Consider the following 11,294-nt stretch of genomic DNA (forward strand, 5'->3'; position numbering starts at 1 on the left):
TTTTTAGTATTCCCCTTTTTAACCACCCCCAGGATTCTGGATCCCTTACTTGTTCTGTAGCTGTTTCAAATTGCCCATGTAATGCTTTGTTCTTGTATTTAGACATTCTCTCTTCAGACACTGTCTATTTTTGTAGGCCCCTCCTCCAGAACATTTTCATCCGATACGAAACGAAGTAATCTTTCCTTACTTTCTCCAATGTATTTAAACAGACTGCCCACTTCAATGTTCACACAGTCTTCTGCACTTAATGATCCACGCCCTCCCGCTGCTCTTTTCAGATACAGTCTATCTACGTCGACTTGCGGATGGAAGGCTCTGTTTATTGTCAGCAACTTCCTGGTTTTGCGATCCAATTTCCTCAGTTCATCTTTAGTCCACTCGACAATTCCTGCACTATATCTGATTATTGAGACAGCTCTTGAGTTCATTGCATTTACCACATTTCCACCATTTAACTTTGACTTTAGAATTTTCCTTATCCGTCTGAAGTATTCCTTACATATCACTTCTTTCATGGCTGCATGTTTTAAATCGTCTGCTTCTAGTACTCCAAGATATTTATATCCTGATTCTTCTACTTCTCTGATACTGTTTCCGTCTGGCATCTCAATCCCATCACACAAAACCAGTTTTCCTCTTTTCATGACTAGAACTGCACATTTGTCAATGCCAAATTGCATTCCAATGTCACTGCTGAATATACGGACAGTCTTTATTAAAGTACCCATTTGCTTTTCATTTCTACCGTAGAGTTTCAAATCATCCATATACAGGAGGTGATTTACAAAATCCTTCTTCCCCGTAAGGTTATATCCTGCTTTAACTTCCCTCAGGACCAATGATAACGGGATCAGAGCTACTATAAATAGCAGTGGCGATAAGCTATCTCCTTGGAAGATTCCTCTTCTTAAATTTACCGTCCCTAAGATGTTCCCATTTGCCGACAACTCCACCTGCCATTGGCCCATACTCTTCTCTATATAGTGGACCATATTTTCCGCAGCTCCAAATAAGCGTAAGCATTTTAAAATCCACGAGTGAGGGATCATGTCAAAGGCTTTTCTATAATCAATCCACGCCATTCCAAGACCGGTTTTTCTCCTCTTACAGTTCCTGATAACTGTAAGATTATTATTATTATTATTATTATTATTATTATTATTATTATTATTATTATTATTATTATTATTATTATTATTATTATTATTATTATTATTATTATTATTATTATCAAGGAGCTTGATCCTGAACAATGGAGGATCCACTGATGGGGGTAGGATGTGCTATCCGAAACAACCTTCTCCCAAACCTGAGTGAACAGCCAGCTGGCATCAATAAGCGACTGAAAATTAAACGTGCCAAAACCCAACACGCCACAGTCCCGATACATGCCGCTGAAGATGAGGTTAAATAAACCAACTCTCAATTCGATGACGTGCTGTCCTCTACCCCGCCAGAGAACAAACTCATCCAGCCTGCTCGGAAACTTCAACGCCAGAGTCGAACCAGAACACCGCGGCTCTGGAACGAAACCATGAGCATCAAAGAAGGAGTCTACAAGGAAAACGACAACGGCGCCATCCTCCTGACCGAATGTGCAGAACATGACCTGGTGATAACCAATATCCTGTTGCGCCTGAAAAATTCCCACAAAGTTTCCTGGAAATATCCGCCAAGGCCAATCATTGGCACCTGATTAACTATGTTATCGTCCGTACCCGCGATCGGCGGGATATGCTCTACACTCGATCAGTTAGAGGACCTGTCGAATGCCAGAAAGAACCTTGTCTCATTTCCTCCATCACGAACAAGAAGGAAACATCAAAACCTCAAAGCCGTGAAAATGATCAACGTCGACAGCCTCAAAGACACCAACGGCGTCCAAGATCTCCAGCAAAAACTGCAGCCGGAATATCTTCCTCGAGTCGTTCCTTTACCGTGGATGATGATCACTGGAACTCCATTGGAACGCAGTTTCAACTTCACGTGAGGAACCTATGGGCTTTAAGATCAAGAAACATCAAGGCGGGATTAGCGCATAAACAATCCATCGAGGAGAAATGGCAAGCTTTCATTGCCTTCAAGGCCTTCAAAGCGCCAAGCATTCAGAAACCAAGTGGAAGCGGGATCGGTAATGTATACCAAAAGAGATTTTTTACAGCCAAGTCAGGGAAGGAAAACATAATTGTGGCAGCCTATACTCTCGATAAATTATAGGAAGCTCCTTTTAAAGCAAACATTCAAAAGTGTAATTTCAACAAAGACGATTCAGGCCATACATGTACATGACGATATGTTTTTCCGCATTTCTTGTTTCCCATATGAACGCTACAAAGCGTTACGTTGACCGGCTGAGCATTCAAATTATGTGTTTGGGTCGTCTGTGCGATGCTCAAGAAAAAACTGCAATGGATAACGCTATTACTTTGGCCGGTACTGAGAGCCATCTTCATTATTACGAGGACGCTAGTTTGCTTCAAAAAACGTGAAACGATTTTAACTAAAATGAACTCGTGCATCAAAGTTTCCCATGAAGGATGCATCAATCAGACTGGAAGCGTGGTACACCGTTCTATGCAATGGACTTATAAGTGTGCCGCACGTGGCATGAAGAAAAAGCAGGTCACAGATCACTGCAACACTGGATAAACCTAAAACCATCAAAGGAACTAGCGTTAAGCCTAAACAGTGTCTTTAGTCTTCATTAAGGTTACGGTTAGCATTGTTAAAGGGATGGGGTTGTTTCGAGAGTAGTAAAACAGGGGTCTCTGAACGGTAACCCTCGAGTTGTAGGTGTGATTGTAGGTGCGGCTAGGCACGGCAATGAGTGGGCAAAGAATAGAGAGGGAGGGAGAAAGGGAGAGGGAGGATGCATAATGAGTAGAGACCTGTACGGAAATCATTCCTCACTGCGTGTCATTCGCTACAACAATATAGAAAATATGGCATGATGATCTTTATACCTTGATTTATACAGTCTCACCTTCACACTTCAATGCATGAGGATGATTCGAGCCAGAACACACACCCGTCGACTCTCAATCGGCCCTGTCTGTCATATGAGTGTCGAGTACTCGGCTTTCTTCTCAGCGGTCTACAGCCCCACCAAAAAATCGGTCATGTATCCTTCATGGAGTGGGCAAAAAAAAAACGGAAAAATGTTCCAAAGTTTATGGACCGTAACTAGCAGTTCATCGTGGGAAAACGCACAACAGCAAGGCATTCGGTGTTAATTTTATCCACCCAAGATATGCGGTGATGGAAAATATCTTCTCTGTGTTAGCTGACTGTCAAAATTGTGGAGCACGCGTTCATTACTTCTTGCAGAATTCAGCACGTCTCGAATTTTCAGATCACAAAGGGAATGATGGTTGCTTGTCCAATTGCTTCTTTGGGGAGGCGATCTACATGTGTCATATTCCTTCGGAAGCTATCATACGTTTGCCGAACTTACCACTTGCTAATTAATCGTTACAGTCCATCATCTTCAGAAATACATTTTTTATACAATCCTTGCAATCTTTGTTACCATAGCTGCAAGTATTCAGCACCGTTGCATAATCTACCAAGATCTCCGGCTTCTTTTCGGTGGAAAAATCATGAATTACCAAGAATAACACACCGCAGTAGCCCAGTCTTGAATCAGTTCTCTTTTCGTACGTTTAAAAGTGAAAGTGTTGCCAATGATGGGAAAAAGGAATTGGAGCGTCAAAGTTCTACCAAGCGACAGCTAAAGACTGAGGATATTTACCGGATATTGTCTCTCGCTAAACCAGAGTACAAGAGCATTGCAGGTAATTAAACAGTTCGAGAATTATTCTGAGTAAAACTAATGTGCGCACTATTAATCTGTTATCTCTAAACGTGCCCTTCATTTGACATAGTTTGAGATTGCTTGTATAATATATTGCTTCAATTTTCTCCCAGCAAGTTTCAGTAAAACCAACCATAGTTAATATACTAGAAGTTTATATCCTCGAAATGATGAGAAGTTTATGCTTTTGGTTTTAGATTTGCTGGTGTGTAAAATTCTCCTCTTCCTTACCCTCTGTCCTACAAATTGTTGGTTTTTTGGTTCAGTACCAGTACAGTACATGTACATCTATCCTACAAACCAACTGCCATTCAGAGCTTGACTGTAAATCAATAATCCCACCCTACTGGAAAAAAATTAATCTGGGCATTTGAATCTATTTCCAGGCCAGGGGTGTAAGGAATTTCAAGATATTTTTCTTGCCTGGGTAGTCTCAGTGTTGATGTGATGAGTACACTTCTGCCCACTATAATAATTTGGCATTTGTGGTGTTCTTTGACAAAAATCATATTAAAAAAATATTACTCTTCAATAGGAAGCATATCCTTTTTAACCAAGTGTTGCATGATGGTAATTATTTATGGCACGTAACCCACTGACTCCTGAGAGTCGGGGTTAACAGATTTTACTCTCAGACTGTCAAATGCCAGACGATTTTACTCATCAACCAACGGGGGAAGTCCTGCTAGAGCACCTGAAGAGTGAATGGGTTAACCAGTCAAAAATTCCATTATCCCATTGACTCCCGAAAGTGAGAGTTAACAGATTTTACTCTGTCTAATTCCAGACAATTTTACTCGTCGACTGGGGTCGTCCTATAAATGCGCTTGAGGAGTGAATGGGTTAACCAGTCAAAGACTCCATTATCCCATTGACTCCTGAAAGTGAGAGTTAACAGATTTTACTCTGTCTAATTCCAGACGATTTTACTCGTGGACTGGAGGCGTCCTATGAATGCACCTGAAGAGTGAATGGGTGAACCAGTTAAAAACTCTATTAACTGATTGACTCCCGAAAGTGAGAGTTAACAGATTTTACTCTGTCTAATTCCAGACGATTTTACTCGTGGACTGGAGGCATCCTATGAATGCACCTGAAGAGTGAATGGGTGAACCAGTTAAAAACTCTATTAACTGATTGACTCCCGAAAGTGAGAGTTAACAGATTTTACTCTGTCTAATTCCAGACGATTTTACTCGTCGACTGGAGGCGTCCTATGAATGCACCTGAAGAGTGAATGGGTGAACCAGTTAAAAACTCTATTAACTGATTGACTCCCGAAAGTGAGAGTTAACAGATTTTACTCTGTCTAATTCCAGACGATTTTACTCGTGGACTGGAGGCGTCCTATGAATGCACCTGAAGAGTGAATGGGTGAACCAGTTAAAAACTCTATTAACTGATTGACTCCCGAAAGTGAGAGTTAACAGATTTTACTCTGTCTAATTCCAGACGATTTTACTCGTGGACTGGAGGCGTCCTATGAATGCACCTGAAGAGTGAATGGGTGAACCAGTTAAAAACTCTATTAACTGATTGACTCCGGAAAGTGAGAGTTAACAGATTTTACTCTGTCTAATTCCAGACGATTTTACTCGTCGACTGGAGTCCTATGAATGCACCTGAAGAGTGAATGGGTGAACCAGTTAAAAACTCTATTAACTGATTGACTCCCGAAAGTGAGAGTTAACAGATTTTACTCTGTCTAATTCCAGACGATTTTACTCGTCGACTGGAGGCGTCCTATGAATGCACCTGAAGAGTGAATGGGTGAACCAGTTAAAAACTCTATTAACTGATTGACTCCCGAAACTGAGAGTTAACAGATTTTACTCTGTCTAATTCCAGACGATTTTACTCGTCGACTAGAGGCGTCCTATGAATGCACCTGAAGAGTGAATGGGTGAACCAGTTAAAAACTCTATTAACTGATTGACTCCGGAAAGTGAGAGTTAACAGATTTTACTCTGTCTAATTCCAGACGATTTTACTTGTCGACTGGGGGCGTCCTATAAATGCACCTGAAGAGTGAATAGATTAACCAGTCAAAAACTCCATTAATTAACCCATTGCCTCCCGTAAGGGAGAGTTAACAGATTTTACTCTGTCTAATGCCAGACGCTTTTACTTGTCAACTGGGGCAGTCCTAGGGTGCCTGACAAGTCAATGGGTTAAATTATCAGTAACAAAATCATTTGTTTTTGGGTTTGTCACAAAATGTATAGGAGCCGTAGGTCTGCTGTTTTTGTCATCTGCTGTCACAATGTCTGTACCATTCTGCATGGGAAAGATTATTGATATTATCTATACATCAAGTCAAGATCCAGCTCAAATGGTGGAAACTCTTTCCTACGTTTGCAAAATCCTTTGTGGAGTTTTTCTTGTGGGTGGAGCTGCCAACTTTGGAAGAGTGTATCTCATTCAAACATCTGGTAAGAAACTGTCTCTTTGGTAAATATGTCCTCAGGAACTTTCATGATTGGTTCTACCAAATTCTTGTGTTGCATGTTCATGGTGATTTGACTGTGAAACATGAATTCAGTTTTCAGTATTGTTTATTCTTTGCGGCTGTACAGAGTTTAAAAAATCTGGACATATATTTTCATTTCTGAATCAGTAGTTATTCCTTCTGTGTATCATCTCGAGAACATGGCCAGTTATGTTTGGGGAATGGAGAACATTGGTGGTGTCAACAGCCACTTGACCTGGGAAATGGTATTTAATTCTAGGATACCATCCAGACTGATGAAGTGAAGGGCCAGCTTTGTTTTAAGTCATTTAAGAGCCATCAGTCTTGAAAATGGGAGTGATACTTGTTGAGCTACTTTCCTAGAATGTGCTGGGAAATATGTCTTTTAATGAGGTGGAGAATCATGGTTTTGGTTATCTCAGGAAGATATTGAACCAATAATTATTGAACTGTGGAAATTCTAGAGTTTACTACATTACATCTTAATTTCATGCCAACAAAAAAAGGAGAATTCGATAATGCGTTATTTAAATTCAATGATGATTTCAGATTTTGAAACACTAACAAAAATAGATAAATTGTTGAAAAACGTTTGGTAAATTAAAGAAAGTTGTACTGTTTCTACAACTGTCTAATTTGTTGCTGCTATCTAAGTATTTGTATATCTGTTCATTTGTTTTCTCAGTTTATGAGTTTGTTTCTTCCTTTAATTAATAGTTGGGTTTGTTCTTTTGTCAGTATTTAACAGTTTTAGTGTAATATTCTTTCTTTCTTTCTTTCTTCTTTGCTTCATTCATTAACTCAGTTATTCAGTTCTTCATCCTTTGGTTTGTTTATTCATTCATGCGGTGCTTTTCTCCTGCAGGGCTGTATGACTTGTGTAAAAATTTGTTTGGCATGTAAATTGGAAATGCTCATTGGTATAATGTGGGAGCACAGTCTTATTATCAAGCTGGTTAATGGTACTTTACTAAAATAATTTTAAAAGAAACTCTTAAAAGAATTATGAGTAAGAACCCCAGCTGGCTGTTTGCAAAGCATGAAAAACCACTGAGGACAAATCCAGCCAGTGTGTAGAGTGCAGCCCTTGTGAATCCAGTGCCCCAAAATCACGGGACCTTGCCACCTCCTACTGTATTCCTCATTGGCATCGTAGTTAATGTTCTATATTTGTATTCATATTCACTGAAAAACCCAGGCCAGAAAATCATTACACGACTCAGAGAGGAACTCTTCAGTTCCATACTTAAGCAAGAAACAGCGTTCTTTGACAGAACAAGGACTGGAGAGTTGATTAATCGTTTGTCAGCTGACACCATCCTGGTTGGAAAGGCTGTGACCGACAATGTGTCTGATGGATTAAGAGCTGTTGCCCAGTCTGTGGCTGGTGTGTCCATGATGGTGAGCATATACACTGTAATTTGCATGTCTATGACCTATGACATTACATTATTTCCTTTTTGTAATTGAATTGACTTGAAGTCATCCAATTACACTGTCTAGTACTGTAACGTGTAATAGCTGAATTTCTATTAATGGATGATGCTTTGATATTAAATTTTTTGTAATGAAAACATACATGTAGTGTTCATTTCTTTGCTTACAGTGTGCAAAAAAACTTGAGGGGACAAGATGAAAGGGGATAGAAAATCTAATGCTTTCATCTTTTGCATATAACATGTGGCCATTCTTGTTGCATGTACTACTGATTTGAAATGTGGTCAAGATCTGACAAAGAACCAATAATTATTATTTTTGCACAGTAAGAAAAATTTTGCCCCATAATAATTTATGTGCATTAGATTCTTTCTTTTTTGAATAGCGCCTTTAATAAATTATGTGTCACTTTGTCTTTCAGTTTTATGTATCACCCAAGCTTGCTAGCATTGTTCTTGGAATTGTACCTCCAGTGGCTATTGCTATTGTCATGTATGGCCGTTATCTGCGCAATATCACCAAACAGACACAAGATTGTCTGGCTAAATCTACAGAGGTAAGACCTGGTTTTCACTAGCGACGCAAGCATAAGCACAAGGAACACATGCAAGCGTATTTACTTGTTGTTAATTTACTGTCTATTGCTCTAACAAAAGGCTCTAATGAACCAACAAACTACTGAGTTTGCATATTCTTCTTGTGTTTATGCTTGCATTGCGAGTGAAAACCAGGCCTAACTGATGTGGCTTTTGAGAGCCTACAGAAATGTTTCATTTAATAGACCAGTGGACTAGTGAAAGTTTTCAGCTCTCAGAGTGCACATTGGAGGAGTGCGATGCTCACAACGGAAAAATTCTTCTTGTAGTTGGACTCTTGCTCTAATCACCATATGATTACTGATCAAATATTTTACAATTATTTCCAAATTTACATTGCAGTGCTATAGGAAAGTTCAAAATTATACAGCTCAACAAAATGGAACCAAAATATGCTTACAAGGTTCCTAGCACTGTTAATACTGTACGGGCCGATAATATTATGCATGACGTTGGAGCACAACTCACAATCAGTTGCATACTTGCCGGAAACTCTCTTACTTGACCACCATTGTGTTCTCAAAGGAGCAGACTGTGTCATCTTGATGCAAAGGGCTTTAAAAAGATTGTGGCTTCCACAATTGACTTACCTGTAGAAAAAAGATTGAATCTCGTTTGCTTATTTCTGTTGAAAAACGTTGAAATTTAAAAAGACTGCATTTTTTTGTTAATTAACTCAAGTCTTGCCTAGACCAAGAAACGTCATTTAAATAACTAACATTCTTGTTATTCTAGGTTGCAGAAGAGAGAATTAGTAACATTAGAACTGTAAAGGCATTTGGACAGGAGCTGAAAGAGATTACAATGTAAGCTCGTTTAATTCACAGACTCAATCCAGATCATGACAAAGGATCAAAAGCATTATTTTTTGTGCTTTTTGGTTTAAATGTAGTGTTTAAAATAAGATGTGGAAATAAATTACTTTTCTTGCTATTTTCTACCAGGTATGCAGAAAGCGTCTTTGATGTTTTTAAACTGGCTAAAAAGGAAGCGCTTGCAAGAGCCATTTTTTTCGGATTCGTAAGTTTTCTGGTTATATTAACCCATTGACACCTGAAGTGCCTCCCACTGAAGAGTAAAATTGTCTGGTGTTAGACAGAGTAAAATCTATTAACTTAAAGTCTGGCTCCCAGGGCCTGGGGTCAATGGGTGAATAATTATTATTTCTCTTTTCTATCCAGTGTAAGTTACTTGAGTTTCCTATTCTACGGGTCCAGAAAAGAAATGCTTAAAACTTCCAAAGAACTTCAAAAGCATTGATTTCTGTGTTTTACATTGTATTTCAGACAGGACTCTCTGGCAATGTCATCATGCTTTCTGTGCTGTACAGCGGGGGGATGATGATGACTGACGCACAAATATCTGTTGGAGATCTCACATCTTTCTTGCTTTATGCTGGGTTTGTTGGCATATCCTTTGGAGGTAAGGGAAATACAATGTATATTATTTTGCATTTTTGAAGCTTGATAAAACATTATTTATTTATTATCATCACTCAATGCAAGACCTTTACAAAATGTCCTGATGGCATGCTACCCAAGGTGCTCAAGCTGAGCACACAAAGAGAGCTTGATACAGAAAATTACATGTAAGGCTAAATGTCTTTTGAGAGAAATGAGTCTGATTGGTTGACCGTAATCTTCTCATTAATGCTGTTGACCATAAAGAAATTTTGAGAGTTGCATTTGTTACTTTCGACTGTTAGTTTAACCCTTTAAGGCCCAAGGGGGTCCCCATTGACAGGTAAAATCTATAAGTGGCCACTGGAAGTTAAAGGGCTAAAGTGGTGCTTTGAATCAAGTTTGATTACTGTAGTTGCCTTAGTTGCTTGAGTATTGGTTTGTGGTGCACAACTCTGGTACAACCTGCATTATTATCAATGGCTGTCTAGTTACAAGTCTCAGATAAGGACAATAAAAATAATTATAATGATAGGCCTACTTCAGTGTTCATAACCCTATGGCATACGGTAGGCTGTTAAGAAGTCGTTTTGCAAAGATGGTGGGGAGTTAAGCCGTGGCTTCAAAAAATTTTTGCAAGCGATGCAGGTGCGATTTCTTTGAAAATTGTCGTGTCACCAGCGAACTGTGAAAATAAGCTATGTAGCCACCCTCGCACAGGTGATGCGACAGCTGAAAAAATCACATTGCGAGATATTGAATTAGTTGAATTTTTCGCAGTGAACTTTGTCACTTGTGTAGCCGTGTTGGAACACTTTTCCCTGCCTATGTGACATGTCCAGGGGTTATCGTGCCAATCACATGCGAATCGCAAAAAAAGTCTTGCCAAGTGTAGCCAATTGTCGACAATTTTTTTAAAAAGTCGCCCATGTAGGCACGGCTTTATTGAAGAACTGGGGATGAACATTAGCTATGTACTACAAACTACAATGTACTTTGAAATCTGAGTCTAAAAATATTAATAATAATAGCCCTAATTAACCTGTCCTTAACTTAGCCTTAAAATAAATTAATGTGTTTTTCTTTACTCTCATATTTTTTTCAAGGCTTGAGCTCTTTTTACTCAGAACTCATGAAAGGAATTGGTGCTAGTGGTCGGTTGTGGCAACTGATTGATAGGAACCCTACCATTCCCCTGTCTGGTGAGATTGTTTGCATTTAAAAGGATACAATTTAATTTAGTTTTATTGTGTCTTTTGCACATTCTTTTTTTACGCCTGTACTGAGACAGTTAAACTGGTTGCCTGTGAGCGAGAGAATTGATTATAAAATCTTACGTTTAACTTTTAAATCACTACATGGTATGGCACCTGAATATCTCTGTGAACTGTTATCTCTTTACAATCCTGGAAGATCATTACGCTCCTTGCGTAAATCTCTCCTTGTAAATTATACCGTTATATAAACTTAAATCTTATGGGCAAAGGGCCTTTTCCTGTGCTGCCCCTGAACTGTGGAACAGTCTTCCTGATGATATAAGATCTTGCAATTCATTGACTGTTTTTAAATCTAAA

General features: G+C 39.0%; 2 protein-coding genes across 2 annotated transcripts in view; one reads left to right on the top strand and one right to left on the bottom strand.

Moving 5' to 3' along the window:
• Positions 1-3,131: 3,131 nt before the first annotated feature.
• The window catches only part of LOC138027861 (ATP-binding cassette sub-family B member 10, mitochondrial-like), a 17,918-nt gene continuing 9,755 nt past the window's right edge, over positions 3,132-11,294 (top strand). Inside the window, exons 1-8 of the mRNA XM_068875481.1 lie at positions 3,132-3,797; positions 6,043-6,249; positions 7,486-7,688; positions 8,146-8,280; positions 9,056-9,126; positions 9,265-9,340; positions 9,607-9,742; positions 10,827-10,922. Coding sequence (XP_068731582.1) covers positions 3,368-3,797; positions 6,043-6,249; positions 7,486-7,688; positions 8,146-8,280; positions 9,056-9,126; positions 9,265-9,340; positions 9,607-9,742; positions 10,827-10,922 — 1,354 coding nt within the window. The 5' untranslated portion in view covers positions 3,132-3,367. The remainder of the gene's footprint in view (positions 3,798-6,042; positions 6,250-7,485; positions 7,689-8,145; positions 8,281-9,055; positions 9,127-9,264; positions 9,341-9,606; positions 9,743-10,826; positions 10,923-11,294) is intronic.
• The window catches only part of LOC138027866 (uncharacterized), a 24,945-nt gene continuing 21,944 nt past the window's right edge, over positions 8,294-11,294 (bottom strand). The window contains exon 5 of the mRNA XM_068875486.1: positions 8,294-8,910. Within this exon, the coding sequence (XP_068731587.1) occupies positions 8,907-8,910 (4 nt within the window). The 3' untranslated portion in view covers positions 8,294-8,906. The remainder of the gene's footprint in view (positions 8,911-11,294) is intronic.

Source organism: Montipora capricornis, chromosome 12 (assembly GCF_036669925.1).
Source record: "Montipora capricornis isolate CH-2021 chromosome 12, ASM3666992v2, whole genome shotgun sequence".
NCBI classification, from domain to species: domain Eukaryota; kingdom Metazoa; phylum Cnidaria; class Anthozoa; order Scleractinia; family Acroporidae; genus Montipora; species Montipora capricornis.